Source organism: Urocitellus parryii, chromosome 1, assembly GCF_045843805.1.
Source record: "Urocitellus parryii isolate mUroPar1 chromosome 1, mUroPar1.hap1, whole genome shotgun sequence".
In the NCBI taxonomy this organism is placed as follows: Eukaryota; Metazoa; Chordata; class Mammalia; order Rodentia; family Sciuridae; genus Urocitellus; species Urocitellus parryii.
The window spans coordinates 57,208,774-57,228,289 of NC_135531.1; the positions used below are offsets into that span (position 1 = coordinate 57,208,774).

At 35.5% G+C, this 19,516-nt stretch overlaps 2 protein-coding genes across 3 annotated transcripts in view; one reads left to right on the top strand and one right to left on the bottom strand.

Annotated features, from left to right (window-relative positions):
- Polk (DNA polymerase kappa) overlaps window positions 1-11,521 on the bottom strand; it is a 63,808-nt gene extending 52,287 nt beyond the window's left edge. The window contains exons 1-2 of the mRNA XM_077795953.1: window positions 11,368-11,521; window positions 10,380-10,576 (exon numbers count right to left, since the gene is read on the bottom strand). The gene's annotated coding sequence lies outside the window, so the exon portion shown is untranslated. The remainder of the gene's footprint in view (window positions 1-10,379; window positions 10,577-11,367) is intronic.
- Window positions 11,522-11,919: 398 nt separating this feature from the next.
- Window positions 11,920-19,516, top strand: part of Cert1 (ceramide transporter 1) — a 108,506-nt gene continuing 100,909 nt past the window's right edge. The window contains exons 1-2 of one of the 2 annotated variants that reach the window (XM_077800360.1): window positions 11,920-12,328; window positions 17,712-17,846. In XM_077800360.1, the coding sequence (XP_077656486.1) occupies window positions 12,233-12,328; window positions 17,712-17,846 (231 nt within the window). In that variant the 5' untranslated portion in view covers window positions 11,920-12,232. The remainder of the gene's footprint in view (window positions 12,329-17,711; window positions 17,847-19,516) is intronic. The other variant, XM_077800359.1, reaches the window with a different exon arrangement.

Below are 19,516 nucleotides of genomic sequence, written 5' to 3' on the forward strand. Positions count from 1 at the left end.
TTTAAAGAGAGAGAGAGAGAATTTTAATATTTATTTTTTAGTTTTTGGAGGACACAACATGTTTATTTGTATGTGGTGCTGAGGATCAAACCCAGGCCGCACACATGCCAGGCGAGCGCGCTACCTCTTGAGCCACATCCCAAGCCCAAAATGTACAATTTATTATTTTAATAGAAAATTACAAAAGAAGCCAGTAGGGTTATAATACTGAGCTATGATTATACTGTTTATCACTATACTATATTCTATATTAATGAAAGGCAAATACCGAATAATATCAGAAAGAGTTATATGAGCTATTATTTTCCTGTCACATAAAGATGATCCCCTTCAATGACTTCTTTGCCAACTGTTTCAAAGTTTCCTCTGAATCCTAACCTTGATATTGCTTCTTTCTTTTTTTACTTTTTGGCAGTGCTAGAGATTGAACTCAGAGCTCACACATGCTAGGCAAACCCTTTACCACTGAGCCACATTGTTTCTTTCTTTCTTTCTTTTTTTTTTTTTTTTGAGAGAGAGAATATCTTTTTTTTTTTTTTTTTTTTTTTAAGATGGACACAATACAATGCCTTTATTTTTATGTGGTGCTGAGAATCGAACCCGGGTCTCTCGAGCGCTCTACCACTGAGCCACAATCCCAGCCCCCACATTGTTTCTTGATCCACTGCTGTTGAGTTCTAAATTTTCTTTTCTTTTTTTTCTCATTTACTCTCCCCTTAATATTTCTTAGCCACCTGGATATTTTCCATCTTTTGTTTCAGTGTTATATTCTAGATGTATCTAGTTATGTCTGAACAAATTACTCTTGGCTCTCCCGTTCTGCAGTTCTAAATTTTCTTAAAGTATTAACAGTCTATGGCAGGGTTATGTTCTCTATTTTATTAAAACACTTTAGCAACATAACCCGTTTCCAGTGAAATTTTAGGGAAAACCTCAACAACTTCCCTTACATTTTTGTTCTACTAATGTCCAGCTCTTATATAATTTTCTCATGTGTATTTTATCACTAAGGTAAAAGAATGGGTAAACTACAGAAAAGGGGAAATTCATAGTAATCTTCCTTTCTTTGGAAAAACTTCTCCCAAATTTCTAACTGTATGAACATAGATATATGTTGAAATTGTTACTATGCAAAGCCTGCACTAACAACTTGCACAAAATAACAACAGTTGCTCACTGTTGATGAATTTTAACAGATGGTTTTCACCAAAAGACTCTGAGAATCATTATTATTTTCTTCCGAATCATGTCACATATGCCTAAAACCTAGAAACAAAAAAATTAAGTTCCTTAACTTCTTGCTTCAAAATCTCTGCCTGAGAGTTCCAACATTATAACATCATTTTAAATGACTATGTAGTATTACAGTGTATGGTTGGAAAATCTTCCTTAACAGATCCCCCCCTAAGGACATCAGTCAGGTTATTTCCAAATTTTCCTATTAAAAAAAAAAAAAAAAACAAAACTGTGGGCTGGGTTGTGGCTCAGTGGTTGAGTGCTTGCTTAGCATGTGTGAGGCCCTGGGTTCAATCCTCAGAACCACAGAAAAATAATTAATTAAACAAAGGTATTGTGTCTATCTACAATGAAAAATATTTTTTTTTAAAAAAAGCTGTGATAAATATCTATGCTCATAAATTCTTAGGAACTATCTAATAAGACACCTTAAAACAATGGACAAAAGGAATATTATCAGGTTCTGCCCAGTAAACTCTAGGATGAATAAAGGAAACACATGGAATTCTACTTCCAACCGATCTACTTACCTTCTTGTCTACCTGATATTCTACTTCTCTACTTTATTCCCAAAAGATTTTGTGGTAGCTTATAAAAAGAATTCAAGAATTAAGTGAAGTGAGCCAGGTGTGGTGGTGCATGCCTATAATCCCAGCAACCTGGAGACTGAGACAGGATTGCAAGTTTGAGGCCAGCTTCGGCAATTTAGCCAAACCCTGCCCCCCCCCCCCCCAAAAAAAAAAAAAGAACTGGGGATGTACTTTACCACCCATCAGTAAAGAACCCTGGGTTCAAACCCCAGCGCCTGCCCCCAAAGGTTTAAAAATACAAAAGAAAATAGATTTATACACTCTTCATTTCCTATTCCTAAAGTACCAAAATAACTGTTTTGCTCTAGAAAGTATAGCTATTCCACCTTAAGACAGATGTTTGTTGACAACACTGACTCTTCTCCAAGATTCAAAGGAAGGATAACAGCCAAATAAACTCTGTACTCCTCAAAAATTTTAATCCCAGATTGGTTTCAGCTGGATTAACATACTCACTCAACCCTAAAGCATTAAGGGACGTACATGGGACTGATACAGTTCCTGAATCTGGCTTTTTGAGCTGTTCATCTCTTCCTTAAAGAACTGAGCTAGGGCTGGGGTTGTGGCTCAGTGGCTGAGTGCGTACTTGGCATAGTGTAAGGGCTTGGATTCCATCCTCAGCACCACATAATAAAGGTAAGCGTTCATCTACAACTAAAAAACAACAACAAAAGAACTGAGCTAACCAGCTTCCTGTATTTTCCAATGAATACTTTCCTCAAGTCCTGCTCCCACGTCATTTGCCTAATAATATCTGGTTTTCTGTTTCTGACATGTGGCAGGGCAGTCTTGCTCACCTCACTTACAATTCTTATATACATCTTTTTTTTTTTTTCTGTTTTTCAAAGTAACTGCTCTTACTACAGAAGAGGAAAAAAGGTTTTTTAAGGCTTCAAAATTTCCCATGAAATCTGTTTGAATTATATACCTGTTTAACTTACTCTTAACCACAAAATAGTTTGGGTGCTTATTCCACAAAAACAAGCAATAATCCCTAGATGGAATCTCTTCTTTTGTTGGAAGAAGGCCTTTGTCTCCAGAGTTAACACAGGCATTTCTTCATTTCACATATCTTTTCATATGTCTGCCTGACAGCTAAAGTAAATATTACTTTACATTAGCCATGATCCCCTTGACTCACTTTAGTCATAATTCTCTCAGATTGTGATTTAGACAATGTGGTTCTACTGTGAACTGCTTGCTACAGCAAGATCTACACAATAGCTTTTCTTATGCTGAAACCTGAAAACTTCTTTCAATATTTTAAGTATTTCTAACTAACTGAAATGGTCTACTTGGATGTCATAATGGGGAAATAGTTCATCTTTTATATGTGATATTACTTTCTATTTTAAAAAAATTTCAGTGGATTTAGCAAAGATATTAAGATGTGCTTTGATTTTTAAGATAAGAAATGCCTCATTGGAGCAAATTATTATTATTTTAGAATGAATTACAATAGCAAACCCTTTAATGTGGGACAGGAAAAGGAAATAAAACCAGTTCAGGTTTGGTTGTGGGGAAAAAAGGAAGGAATGTGGTTATATTAACCCTCAATATATCCTACAATATATAAGGCCAAATTTTAATGCTTGAGTTTCTTCTTTGAGCAACTTCATTTGTAAGCATTAATAATTCAAGTCTTATTCTTAGAAGTCTTCCAAAGAACAGAAAAGTGTTCATTTTTAACAATAAAATTCCTTCATTCTGTGGTTATTGAATGATTTGTTCAATGTCTTTATAAATTGAAGACATACAATGATATATTAGGGATCTTAATTTTTTTATATCTTGAGTATTTTCCTACTTCATCATCCTTAGAATTATTTAAGCATTACTCATCAATTATTTTTTTAGCAGCTATCCCAAAGTTAAGTAAAAAATGGAATACTGTGATCACCTAGAAAGATAACTTAGTAGGGAAAATAAGTTATGATTATATCATCCTTCAGTTTTTATGTGGTGTTGCTCACAGTATCATGTTTTGAAAGCATAGACATCACTGTTTTGTAGCTTTCATTGAACACATTTCAGAGTCCTAAATTTTTCATTCTATCTATAATGTCAAAGAGAGAAACACTGACCATTTTCAAAATTATTAGGCAAATTAGAATGCAAAGAACAAATAGTCTCTAGATTATGACAAAACTGACCATACAAATAAAATCTCAAACTGTGAATTCTCAAATGAATCAGGGATGAAACTTCTGAAACTAAGAATAATGAGTGAACAAGTGATTTTAAGGACAAAGAGGAAATAACGGCATTCCCATCCAGTTAGTCATTCAACAGGAAGGACTTCATCATGATGTGTTTTGCACAGGAACGCAGAACACTGCATTTGGCTAAAAGGATGTTGTATGATAGTATTTTCATCCTTTATTATATTTGTGTACTAAGTTACCTGATATGGTTTATAAGTGAACAAGTGCTTAAGGAAGACTTATATATAAAGGGGGCAGGAAAGAAACTGATAGTGTGGAAATGAGAAATTTATCAGACTTATAATTTTAACTAGTGTTCATAAAAATACAAATGAAATGTTTCACAAAGAGGATCAGGGGTACATGGTTGTTTTTTCTTCTTAACAAGATCATGATGTCAAGATTTTCAATGTTGTTGGATTATGATGACAGAAGCACAAGATAAGTAACTAGAATAAGCTAAAATCTATTAAAGATGCATATGAGATCTAGAATCTTTATTTATAGAATAGATAGTTCCAGGTTCAAACATAAGAGTCAATGGACAGCTAGTTACATTCAAAGGACATCATCCATTTCAGGAAAATACAGTTAACAAAAATCTGGGTTTCCTATATTTCAGTTTTTATTATAATTTGTAATAAAGTTGTTTTCACCACAATATTGTTACTTCTGATTATTCTTAAAATGGCTCAAAATATAAAAAAAATAAAATAATGTTAATAACCATTTTCTTGATATGTTAAGTGTTAAATCAACACAGCAAGGTGTGGTGGCACACACTTGTAATTCTAATGACTTGGGAGACTGAGTAGGAGGATTACAATTTTGAGAACAGTACCAGGAATCCAGTGAGACTTTGTCTCAAAATAAAAATTAAAGGGCTGAGGATGTGGCTCAATGGTTAAGCACCTGAGGGTTCAATCCCTGGCACCAAAAAAAAAAAAAAAAAAAAAAAAAAAAAATCTATGAGCTATTCCTTTATCAACAAAAGATAAAAAGATAATTCCATTAGGTACCAGAGGTCATTTCAATTCTTTATGGGTAATCAGAACCCAGACTTGTTTTTAGTACACATTAGCAATCAAAGAAAAATACATAAACTAGCTACATAATATGCTATTATAACTTTAAAAGGTTATGTGGCAAAAAAAGGTATGTAAATAAATTTTCTTTTAAGAAAACTGTCAAAGAAACAAAATACAACAAAAACAACAAAAAACACTGATATAATATACTTAGAATATAGTTTGATTAAACATTTCAGCATCTGTCAAAGCCAATCATTTTAAGTAATTGAGGATAATAGCTTTTTGTCTTTTTTCTTAAATCTAATATAATTGTATAGAAGTTTTAAAACTGCTAATCCCCACCCCACAGATTTAATACAGTACACATTACAAGTTTCTAAGGGCCAAAGTCTGAGACAAGAGTATTCACTAGATGTGACCTTTGACAACTTAATCTTAACTTCTTTAAACTTTAATTTCCTTATATGAAAAATATTCATTGATAGCAATATTTTTGCTGAGTGAATAATAAATTAAATGATCCTAAAATGTCTGACATTGGATCCTCCTAACAAATAATACATTCTCCTTACAGAAAACTATGATAAAATTTGGTTCTTTGGTCTTAGGTTAATTGTAATTGTACTAGTTAATTTTTTTCCTAGTTCTTTTTTTTTTTTTAAATACTTACCCAGGGCCTCACACTTGCTAGGCAAGCGCTCTGTTACTGAGCCACAAACCTAGTCCCCTAGTTCTTGTTAATTGCAATTCCCAAAGGTTCCTTTCCTTCATCAATCAACTTATTGCATTCATCAATAAAGATTTACTAAAACCCTACCATGTGATAGGCAAATTCTAAATTTTAAATTTGATCTTTAATACTCATCTGTTGAATACATATCAGTACTTTTGTACACTTACTGCGGGATTCTGAGAGAGTAAAATGTTTGAAAGTATTGAATCCATGGAAAACATTGTATATATTTCATTTTGGGAGAGGGGGTACCAGCGATTGAACTCAGGGGCACTCAACCACTGAGCCACATCCCAAGCCTTATTTTATATTTTATTTATAGACAGGGTCTCACTGAGTTGTTTAGAGCCTTGCTTTTGCTGGCTCTGAACTCTCAATTCTCCTGTCTCAGCCTCCTGAGCCACTGGGATTACATATGCATTTCATTTTTACAACACTTGTCAGGAATATCAAATAGCATCTTAATAAACATCTTAAGTAGGGATAAAAACAAAACTGTATTTTTATAAACTGTATCACCATAGTAACATTTATGTTCCACAAAAATCTTTTTAAGGGGTGATTGTGGCTAAGTGGTAGAGCGCTTGCCTAGCATATATGAGGCACTGGATCAATTCTGGCACCACATAAAAATAAACAAATAAAATACAGCCACCTACCACTAAAAAAATATTTTTAAAATGTTTTTAAGCTTGTCTAAGAATAAGAGGATTTGAAATTATAATAAAAGTGAAACAATGAATGGACTAAGGACAAAAAGCAAAATATCTTTACAAAATAAGTATCTTGTGGATTCTAGCTAAAAATATCACACTGCTTTATATGGCATAACTTTAAAATACTGATCAACAAAGCAATTTCTCCACATAGGAAAAGAAGTTCAAATATAAAGAATCAAAAGTGTGACCAAAAATAAATAAAAGAAAGAAATGTGTATGTGCTAAGAGTAACACTAATATGGTTGTTCAAGTATTATTAATGTACAATGTACATTAATAATGTATACTTTTTAGATTGAAGGAATTTTTATAGTTCTAGTGAAATCTATGAACTATTGGGCTGGGGTTGTGGCTCAGTGGAATAGCACTTGCCTAGCACATGTGAAGCACCTGGTTTGATTCTTAGTACCACATAAAAATAAATAAAGTAAAAAAAAACAAATTTATGAAATACTCAACTTCCCCCAACAAATTTTATTCTAAAAAACTGAATATATATAATAAAAAACACTTTCAATTTTATTCAACCATAAGAAAGAATATTTGTTTGAAATATGCCTGGCATGGCTCTCTTTTGTGAAAAAGGATAAAAGGGTAATCCACATGTCCTTTGAAATTCCACTTCTGAAATCACTGTCTAATATATTTGAATGTTACAACTTAGGGATATGACATATCCCTAAGTTAGTATACCCAGTGTATTAAGTTATCAATGAATATCACATCCACCTCTTCCCTCCCACTCCCAAAATAATGCTGTCCTTGTTAAGTAATAAAAATTAACACATAAAGTAGTCTAAGACAGATACCTAAAGTCACCTTTAGGAACAAAGTAATAGAATAAGGCAAGGAAGTACAGCATAACAGAGAAATAATTCATATTAATAAAAGAATCCATAAAAATTAATTTAAAAGAAATATGGATGATCCCAAATAAAAAGAAAAAGTAAGCAAGGTAAACACTGGCAGTACCTACTTAAATATTCATCTCAATAAAAGGGATAACCTGGCTTAATATTACTATTAACCATTCCAAATCATAATCAATTGCCCTTAGTTGAAGATAAAAATATAATAGTGAGATATGAAAAAAGGACATCAAGCCAGATATGGTGAAACAAGGCTATGACCCCAGCTACTTCAAGGAAGAGGCAGGAAGATTACAAATTCAAAGCCAGCTTGGGCAATTTCAAATTGCAAAATAAAATTTAAAAAAAGAGCTGGAGATGTAGCTTAGCACTTGGCTAGAGTGTTCAATCCCCAGTATTACCAAAAAAAGAAGTCTAGATTTGAGACCAAGATAAAGGACAGAAAAATGGAAGTAGGATTAGGGGTTTCTTGGGATACTGAGGTGGAAAAACAGATTGAAGTATAGACTAAAAATAGGCATAGGGCTGTATGTAGCTCAGTGGTAAAATACTTGCCTAACTATTTAATTTTCCTATAATTTGGTTTAGTCATCTGAAATATTAGAAATAGAATAGAAATAATAAATTCTACAGAATTGATGTTGGAGTTAAAAAAGACAGCAAAATTTTAAGGGCGAGGCAAATGAAAGATTTTAAAAACATTAGCTGAATTAAGACCATCATTGCTAGGGTGCACTTATCTACAGAATGCATTACTTATTTACACAATTTCTCCCACTTTTAGAGGTATTCTGAAGCACAGAAAAGGGTATGTATGTTTTTTGGTTTTTTTTAATGGTGCTGGCAATTGAACCCAGAGCCTTGTGCATGCTAGGCAAGAACTCTACCAATGAGCTATATCCCCAACCTAGTATGTATGATCTTTTTTTTTTTTTAATTGGTTGTTCAAAACAATGTATGATCTTTTAAATCAGTTTGACTTGAGTTCAAATCTTAATTCTGCCACTTAGAAGCCATGTGACACTAAGTTACTTAGCCTCTCTGAGCTTTGGTTTCATCCTCAAAATGGGACCAACAAACCTTACCTATTATGGTTTTGATCTTAGTTGTCCCCCAAAGGCCTATATGCCAGACTTGGTTGCCAGCATCTGGAGCTATTAGGAGGTAGTGGAATCATAAGGAGGTGGACTCAGTGGAATAAAGTTAGGTCAGTGGTAGTGTCCTTGAAGGGGATGTTGGGACCCTGGCCCCTCCCCCTCTTTCTTTGCTTTATAGATACCCTAAAGTGAACAGAGCTCCACCAAGGACTCTGTACACATGCCTAAAGCAATAGGGCCAAACAGTCAACATAAAGGAGGAATCCTCTGAAACTGTGAGCCAAAATAAACATTGCCTCATTTATGTTGGTTATATTATGTTGGTTCTCTCAGATATTTTGTTGCAGTGATAGAAAGCTAACACATCGCCTTATATATATTTTTTTCTAGTTGTCAATGGACCTTTATTTTATTTATTTATATGTGGTGCTGAGAATCGAACCCAGTGCCTCACACATGTTAGGCAAATGCTCTACCACTGAGCTACAACTCTACTCCACCTTATATGATTTTTAAGGAATAAGTCATATCACATATTTAAAGTATCTAGCCAATGCAAATAATATTGAAAGGTCATTTCTTCCTAAAAAAAAAAAAAGTGCACTCTCAATCCAAATCTCAACACAATTTTTCATGCAATTTGACAAACTAATCTAAAATTTGTCTGGAAGATAGAAAAAATATATAAATAAAAAAGAAGGGCTGGGGTTGTGGCTCAGCAGTAGAGCGCTTGCCTCGCACGTGTGAGACCCTGAGTTCAATCCTCAGCACCATATAAAAATAAATAAGTGAAATAAAGGTATTGTGTCCAACTACAACTAAAAAATAAATATAAAAAAAAGAAAAAGAAAATCAGGGGAATTTTGCTACTATATATATGAAAATAATATAAAGTTAATAAATAATTAAATTAGTATGGCATTAACATAGGTAGAGATAAATAGATCAATGAAAAAGAAAGGAGTCCAGAAACAGGTCCAGATAAAGAGATTCTTCGTTTCATAAATGTATAAAGGTACAACAGATTGTTCAACAAAGTGTTGGGACAAATAGCCATCTTTAAAAACTAATTTCCTACCTCATTTCATATACTAAAATAAATTCCAGGTGAATTTAAGTTCTAAATTAACTTAGTAAAAAGAAAATTTAGGAAATTAATAAGAGGGTTGGGGAAAGTCCTAAGGCAGAAAACTTAAAAGTTATTCTGATCAATGAATAAAGAAAATTCACGTATTTTATTCTTGCTTTTTGATTTATTTCCACTAACAGTAATGAAGTAAACCTCAACCTCTCATGTGACATTCTAATGACACAAAATTTTTCCTGTATTTAAAAATATTTTAATCCTAAAAGTAAAAGGAACAATGCAGCAAAAACTTTTTTTAAAGATAATTTCTCTCACATTAATAGTAAATAAAATAATGCGATTTCACATTTAGTAGGCACCTTAGTGACCCAAGAGCTGGTGATTACAATCACACACAAGTTAGAAAGGTATAAAATACAAGATAAAACTCAATTTAAAAGCAAACATATACTATGCTCCCATAATTCTAAATTGCATTATGAATTTCTCAATTCACATTTACTTAAGAGTAATGATCTTAAAATTGAAGGCTTAAAAATTCAGAAATTGGAAATATCACCATAGTTTGGCAATCACAAGGCAAAGCAAAACTTAATTCAGCATTATAAAGATATACTTTTTGTAATTCAATAAAGACAGAAAATGTGCTAATGGAGTTTTCTCCTTTTTGAATGACAACCTTGGGATTATGTTTTAGCATGTTGACAAAGTATTTTCAAAAGCTTTACCTCTTATGGCTTAATTCATTTGAATGGCTTTCAATTACACACTATCATGATTTCACAATGGGAAAACAATTTATAGCTGACTTACTGAAAATTTAGCATCTAGAAGAGTCAATCTGGAGATATGAAAAGATATCACAGGTACTTCTCACAGATATTTCCCATCATTTCATTTTTTTCCTGAAGATCCCAGTGAAGTTGTCTTGTCTCCACTACTACAAGAGGCATTTTCAGCCACTGGGTCTTTTCCCTTAAACTCAAAATTTACCCTTATCTTCCCATCCACTGTGGAGAGAAAATTAAAACCCATAGTTTAATAAGAATTTTTTTTATTGGCAATTATGTGGAAATCAATATGATAGAGGAAAGAACTGTAGCTATGAAGTTAAAGATCTCACAGTAAAAGTTAACTTATGATGTTAGATCTTCAATTTCTCTTATCACCAATTCCAGCATTAAAAACATACTCCTCTATTGCCTAATCCCTTATTATTCAATAAAACAATACCACTTTGGTCTTTCTTATACTAGAAAATTTCTACTACAACCTTACCTACCTTTCAGGGAGCGGAAATAAGTACAGATGGTTCATATAGGTCTCAGAAAGATAATCATTTTCAATTAAGAGCAAACTCCAGACTATTGCTTGAAGTTTTAATTTTACTTAAAAATTCTTCCAATGTCATTTATTCTCTGACAATCTCAAAATTACTTCCTACAATATAAAATTCTAGAAATCTAACCGTGCAAAGAAACCTCACAATTATTTGTGAGAGGGAATGAAGAAATTCTTCTTTTAAAGGCGGGAAACGTCTAACTTACAAAGGGCAAGATCGAAGATCGAGATTTTAATAGTGATGGTTGTTTTCTTTAGACGCGGCGGGGAAGTGAGCTGAGTGGATGTGGAGAGGAATCCCTGTCACTAGAGAGGTCACAAATCCCGCCCTGCTAGCCCATGCTAGAAGGCGGAAGCGTCCTGTACATTCCTGCCCAGGCAAGCCTCAGTAGGTTCCTGGGCTTGTCCCTAAGCCGCCATAGAAGGTAACCCCGACATCCTTACCGGAGAGTTATCTCACCTCCTGACCCGCAAGACCGCAGGGTTCGTCATAAACACGTTAGGTAGGGACAGAGAAGCGAGGTCAGGGGGTCAGCCACGCTACTGTCAAACGAAGCGCATCTGCCTTTTGAAGGTTCCCAAGGCGACAAGCCTTCCCGGCGCAGGACACTCACCACTTGACTAGGATCGTGACTACAACTCCCAGGAGGCTGCGCCACAGTACAAGCAGCACCCTTCCCAGAATGCAGCTCGGCGGTGACCCTATTCCGCCCTCTCCACTCTCTGCCCCTCCTACCTTTCTACCCATAGTCACCCGCGAAGGCCGGAGGTAGGACGCTTCGGTGAGGGGAATCTCAAGCCCTTGGCGTGTGGCGTCAGACGTCGGGAGGGGTACGGGGCGGGCAATAGGGGGAGAATGGGAGGACGGAGGGGAGGGGAGTGGTGAGGGGAGGGGAGGGTAAATAGTGGGCCAGGCAGGAAGATGGCGGCGGTAGCGGAGGTGTGAGGGGGCCCGGGTCTCTGCAGCTGGATTTTTCTCTTCCCTTCTTCCTCCCTTTTTCCTTCCCTGACTGAGGTTGGCATCAAGAGGGACGAGTTCGGGTAGCGGCGCCCGGCGCAGCGCAGGGGTCACAGCAACGGTGGCGGCGGCGGCTGACGGCTGGAAGGGCAGGCTTCCTTCGCCGCTCGTCCTCCTTCCCCGGTCCGCTCGGTGTCAGGCGCGGCGGCTACGGCGTCGTGGAGGCTGGTGGACTTCGTCCCATCTCCTTTCCCCACCCGCACTCTTCGCTTCGGCATCCCCCGACCCTTCAACCCCGGGACTGGGCGCCTCCTCCGGCGCAGCTCACGGAGCGGGGGCCGGTCTCCTGCTTGGCTGTCGCGCCTCCATGTCGGATAACCAGAGCTGGAACTCTTCGGGATCGGAGGAGGACCCGGAGACGGAGTCCGGGCCGCCTGTGGAGCGCTGCGGGGTTCTCAGCAAGGTGAGCAACTCGCGGGTTCTAGGGCCAGCTGCCCAGACTCACCTGCTGCGAGGCTAGGAGAGCCGAGCCTCTGAGTGTGTGGGGTGGGGCTGGGCAGGAGACACCATGGACCGTCCCGGGGCGGGGGCTGCAGAATGTGCCGGGTGTGGGGCTGTGTAGTGCCGCAGGAGTGCCTGGGCTAAGGGTGGAGTGTGGAGAGAGGGCTTCTTCGTCTGTCCAGGGGCTTGTCAGTAGCTGCCGAGGACCAGAAAAAGCATATATTAAGCTGGGATCTAGTTTAGGAAGCGAGATGTGTACCGTGACTCGGGACCCGGGGCGGCAGCTGTCCGGGGTTTAGGAATCTGGGTTGGGCAACGGTGGCGTCCGTACTAGTGGGCGTGGGGGCGGTTCACATCGGACCTTTCAAAGGAGATTAGTCTGGGGGTGCACGGCCGAATAGGGTTGGGGGCTCGTTGACATGGCTTTTGACAAGCCCAATTGACTCCTTTTATAGTCCTGAAATCTAAGATGGTAAACTATTAGGTGGTAGTAATCTTAAATGCAAGGAGAGAGGTGATTGTGGAGCACTTTTATACTTTCCCCTTTACCCCTTACTCTAGTTCAGAAAAGAGCTATTGAATTAGCATGTGATGAGTATAAGAAATATTATTTGGAACTTGTCAGAGACCGATTTTTAGTCCAGGAAGAACATTACTTAATAATAAAATATTTTTTGCAGTAATGTTTCCAGGGTAAGGAAAAGATATCTTAGTTTTTATGTATTTTGAAAAGTTCCTTTTCAAGATTTTAGCAAGGGAAATAGTCACTTATATAAGGCTGAAGGTGGGTGATCTTTTGATAGTACTTTTTTCTTTTTAAGTTTTTGTTATAGGTACTTGCATAGTCTTTTTGACTTCCCTTTCTGTTAAACTTTTAGAAAAGGCTGGAGCTAGAGTTAACTTGGAGACTGGGAGCTGGGGCCAGTCCTTCAACAAGCTGGTCATAAGATACCATGTCATGTGCAACCTTGGCTATTAAGAAATCACTCTGCTTCCAGTATTTATATTCGAATCATTTGGACATCATTTGTGGAATTGTTTCATATTAGGCCTTTATAATGTCTTTAGAAGGCTAATAATAAAGACCTAGGAAAGGCATGAGTTTGTCAGATGTACAGCTTACAAGTGTTAGCTTTTATTTGTATAGCAGAAAAATTATGGCGTGTCAGTTGATACTGGGATTACTCTTGGAATTTCATTGGGATGTTTTCAATAAAGTGAAGATCTCCAGGGTTTCTTCAAATTAAAAAAATCCTATAATTTAGTCATCTGTATTGAACACACTGCGCAATATGTATACATTGTCATATGAAGGTAGTTATGAAATGAGTTCTTTGCTTCTTAGCAATTCTCAGTTTCATCACTTTTCACTTATATGAGAAGTGAACTGCCACATTAGTATTGTGATATTAAGTGCTTTATAAAACACACTGTACTTTTTTTTTTCATGCTGTACTTTTGACCTATTGATAATCACTTGTGGAAAGTTTGGGGAGCAGAGTGGCTGATGGAAAAAAGTCATGTGCTCTAAGTATTCACTGTATGCATGATAAGGTAGTAGGTATACTGTAGATCAAAAAATGGAAGACTATCTCTTTGGTGTTTTAAGTGTGTAGAAATACACTATTTGACTACTGCAGAAAGGAAATAACTTCAAGTTTGTGGCTGCATATATAGAATCAACAGGAATAAAGTTATTGGTATTATTCTTGTTAACAGCTAAGAAGGAAATTTCCCTGAAATTTAACAATTTATGGTTATATGTAAATTTTTCTGTAAGTTTTTTGTTTTTTGTTTTTTGGGGTTTTTTTTTTGGTTACCAGGATTGAACTTGGGGGCATTAAACCACATCCCCAGCCCTATTTTGTATTTTATTTAGAGACAGGGTCTGACTGAGTTGCTTAGCCACCTTGCTTTTGCTGAAGCAGGCTTTGAACTTGTGATCCTCCTGTCTCAGCCTCCTGAGTCACTGGGATTTCAGGTCTGAGCCACCACGCCAGGCTTGTTTTCTCTTAAGTTTTTAATTTTTGATGTTTTGTTTGGCAATTCTAGAGCTTTGCACATGGTAACTAGGCAAGCACTCCACTGAGCACCATCAAGATTGTAAGTTTAAAGTACATGTTATATATTTCAAATCCTTTGTGCTTACCTGATAATTTAAACAAGAGTTAGATCTTGGTATCTCTTCTTTGAATTGAGAGTATAAATAGGTTTTTTAACTAGTTTTTAAAAACTAGTTTTTTTTCCTCCCCTGTTATGGAGTGGATCTGGAATGGATGTGTGTGTATAATTTATATTAAAAATATGCCAGTCCAATTTTTTTCTTCTATATGATAATCTGAAATACGTGAAATATCCACAAAGCATACATTCTTTTAAAATCACTTCTCAAGAGAGTTAAGTTCCTGAAATAATGGAAACACAATAATTCTGTGTGGTAATTACAAATACCAGGGTGGATCATGGTTGGGAAAAGACTTTTGCTTTTGTAGGACTTAAAAGCAACTAAGCCTGGATAAAATAAATTATATCAAACTGTTCTGAGTTTCCTTCATCCTTTATGGTTTTTCTTACTTCTCCACATACCTCTTGGCTGCAGTTCTTTTGAGTCCATCTCAAATATTGTCCTTTCCATAAAGCTTTTTCTTACTTCACCAATTATTTATTTAAGATCTCCTTTCCTTCAAATCCCATAGCAATCTGGGAAGGGGAGGTGGGATGGAACCTAGGGGTACTTTACCACTGAGCTACATTTCCGGTCTCTTTTATTTTTTATTTTGAGAACGGGGTCTTGTTAAGATGCTGAGACTGGTCTCCAACTTTCCATCCTCCTGCTTCACTTTCCCAAGTCACTGAGATTATAGGCATGCACCACCTGGGCCAGCTCCCATAGCATTTTGACTGAAACTTGATTTTGACACCCAACTCACCTAGTACTAGTGATTGAACCCAAGAACACTCTGCCACATCCACGGCCCTTTTTACTTTTTAATTTGAGATAGGGTCTTGCCAAACTGCCTAGGTTTTCCTGAATTTACTGAATTTGTGATCCTCCTGATTCAGCCTGGAATTTTTCTATTTCAGTTGCTGGATTTACAGGTGTGTACCTCATGCCTGGCTACTGATTTCTTACACTAAATATATTTTCTTCTGAATTTATGCTTGCTAGACTGTTGGTGACAGGATTCCTAATTATTCTGCAGGTCTAGCATATTATCTTGTCTGTATAAAAAGGGAAAGGGAGGAAATAAACATTATGAGAACAAAGCAGAAACCTGCCTTCCAGGTGTAATAAAAGCAGCTAACATCTACTAACTAAATAGTCCTAAACCTTATATAATCTGTTGGTTCCTCTAAAAATACAAAATTATAGAGACACAATTGCTGGGGCCTCATCTGTCACTTTGGATAGGATCTGACCTGTGAGAGACATTGAAGGTTAAGCTTCATTAGCTATGCATAACTCTGCCTCAAACTGAGAAAATAGTACATGCCTGGCACTGTTCTTAGTCTATTCTTGCTTAATCTTTACTCTGAGATAGAACTGACAGAGAAACCAACACATGAGAGGGTAAGTACATAACTTGACCACAGTCACATAGTAACTAGCCTCATGATGGGTAGTAATGGGAAACAAGATCTAATTTGTCTGTATATTATGCAATGGAAGTTGTTCATGTGAGTTTTGGAGCTGCATTCTTAATAAGATGACTATATAAGAAAAGTAAACAAATATGCTTAATAAGTAAATAAGATTATGGTAAGTTATGAAAAGCAGAAGATAATAGAAGAGGTCAGATTATTAAGCCTTTCTCAGTAATCCAGGAACTTGGTAATTTGATAGGAAAATTGGAAAGAGGAGGAAAATTTAAAGGTTTAAATATGAAGGAAAGATTGATAGGATTTGTTGGTGAGCTCTGTAAGGAGTGAGACAGATCAGTCGTATTGAGTATCTTCTTTGACTATGCTAGGCATTTTCATTATGTTATTCAGTGATAAACAGGCAAAGAAACAAGCTTACAAAAGTCAAGTAGATGTGTTAGAACTCTATTTACACATGTAGTAAAGTAGGTGAGTCTGTTTAATCCTATATCCACCATTTTCTTCATGTTATATACTAATCTTGATCCAGTTTTGAGTCTGTACAACTGTAGAAGTAGAAAAGCAGTCAAGATAGTAGGAACATAAGAAGGAAATACACTTTATAGGGAGGAGGTAAGTTCAGTTTTGCTTAATCAAGTTCGTAACTAATGGTAGTAAGTCACAAGCAGAAATAAGAAAATAGCAATTAGGGAGCCCATAGAAAAAGAGTATGGGTGAGTTCTCAGTGAGAGGTTAGAATAATGGAGCTTAGAAGATTTAAGAGTTGAGCCAATCTCAACATGCTGAATTAGGGAATAGGAAAACAAAGGTTTTTCAATGGTTAAAAAGCTTGAGCCAGTTTATTACATTTTTAACAATCCATTTTGAATTAGTTTTTGGAATTAGCAGATAGTTTGGGGATTGTTTATACTTAAATCCTTAGAGAATAAATAAAAATGTGAAATTAATATTCTCATAGAGGTTATATTTCTACCTTTGCCAGTTTATTGGTTGTAATCTTCACTATACATCAAGACTTTAGTAACACAGAAGTCACTTTTTAAGTACAGTATTAGAGAACGATAATCCTAGTATGTTTGTGACATCCAATTTTATGTTTGTATTTTTACTTCTGGGTTTAAAAAAAATACATCCTCAAGGAAACTTGAAAAGTGAATTAATCATTTCAATATGTAGTATTGAGTTCTGTAGGGGAAAAATTAAAGTTGTTGTATACTTACTAAAGATTAATGATTTAGTATTTAGTTTTGATATAGTTAGGACCATCATAAATTTTCATATGAAAATAATTTACAACAAAAATAGAATTTTGGCAATGATTGGCACCATACTACTGTTGATTTGGAAGACTATGCAATACTTGATATAGGAGAGAGACTAACTGAACTTATTTATTTTTTATTGAGTATACTAATTATGACAGAACAATTTAAATGTCACACAGGTGGCAGGAGCCAGGGACTATGAAGCAGAATTCTTAGCCAAATTCCTGCTTTGATTTTCTTCAAAGTTTCGAGGTTATTAAAAATGCTATATTGTATTTCTTATGTATTTAAAATGTTATAAAAACTACTGAAAATCATTAGACAGTCTATAAAATCTCTACTTTTCAAAATCATGCTTGTTGAGTTAAGACTTTTCACATTTTGATTTTAAAATTAAATTGCTTTTTCAAAAAGTTTGGATTTCTAAAATACTGACTTTTTTCTTCCCTGTCTCCTTTCTTTCCCCAACCACCCCAGTGGACAAACTACATTCATGGGTGGCAGGATCGTTGGGTAGTTTTGAAAAACAATACTCTGAGTTACTACAAATCTGAGGATGAAACTGAATATGGATGCAGGGGATCCATCTGTCTTAGCAAGGCTGTGATCACGGTAAGTTCTGTTCTTTAGGTATTCGTTAAGTGTCTTCTATATACCAGTAGCTAATCTAGGTACTTGGTATACATCTCTTAAGAAAATAAAGATCCTTGCCCTTGTGGAGCATATTGCATTCTAATACTTTTTCCCATAAAGTTATTTTTGAATATTTATTACTACATACTGTTATTTTGTATAGACATGTAGTTTTTACCAACTGATGAGACAGGGACAGTTACTTTGTAATTTATTTAAAAAATGAAATCAGGGAAATCATAAAAATATATACAATCTTATTTAAATTTTTTAACTTAAATTATATATAGTCATTTGCCATCTTGTTATGGAGTTGAGAGAAGTTGTTCCTGTGTTTACTGTATCCATATGCATGATCTGCAGTTTTCAGCTTTGATCTCTCTAAAATGGAACAAAAGTTTAAAGATACTTTTTAAAGGCCCTAAGTATAAGCTCTTTGGGGATTTTTATGATTTTCCTTATTTGCGGTTATGTCACCTTTAATTTAACAACTTTTTCAACTTAGTTTACATAGAAACAGCCCTTTCTTTTTATACTCTTAATTCATGTCTCATAAGGACTATACCAAGTTTACTGGCAAAAACAGATTCAGGAATGAACAATTGACTTTTTAACCATATAATTTACCTACTGGCATCAGAAGTGCCTTATTATAATAGATATATCTTATTAGTTTAGGTGGTCAGCATGCCATGGACATATTTAATAAAGAGCAAAAACAACAGTGTTGACTAAGACAGGACAGTTAAATGGAGATGAGTTAAGGGAGCTGTTATAGTTAAAATCTAAAAATGAGTATGCTAAAATAAAAATACTTGTTTTATTGACCCATTCAAAGTCACATTTTCTTTTGATAAAATTTCTATTGCTCATAAAAGAAAAAGGTATACTCTACATTTGTTACTGTCTAAATCTGATTTATATATTATTATGTATTTAGGGAAAATCTTACTGTATTTTTCTGTTTTTATTACATTCTGCTCCAATTGTATGTTCAATTTTAAAACAAAGGTTTGGGTGAATGTCAGTCAAGTTGGATAAACAGGTATTGTTTGAAATTGTTAATAAGGAAACAAATTCTACTCATTCTAGAGACAGTTTTAAAGAAATATTTTGAATACAAAGGAGCAGTATTTATTTTGACTGTTATATGATAAAAGTTAAAAAGTAAACACTTATCTTCCTTAGTACTTAGTTGTTTTTGTACTCAAGAAACAACCGAAGGTGAATTTCTTATCATTCTTCCTGAACATTTATGTGCCTATGCAACATTTATTTGTTTTTTTTTTTTAGTTGTAGTTGGACACAATATCTTCATTTTATTTTTATGTGGTGCTGAGGATCAAACCCAGGGTACCCTGCATATGCTAGGCCAGCACTCTACCGCTGAGCCACAATCCCAGCCCAACAACATTTATTTGTTTATAGCCTTCATTTTTTTTTCTGCCTTTGTTTTCTTCCAGTACACTTAGGTGTAACTACTACATTCTGTTGAATTTTGTGGATGCCTTTTATCTTACTTATTTGCCTCTTCCCTATTTGACATTGACTTTGAGATGCTCTCTCTTTTTTTTACTATAAACATGATTGGATCAAACATACACTTCAAAATTTTAGTTATTGTCAAGTGTTCTGTCAAAAGTATAGCA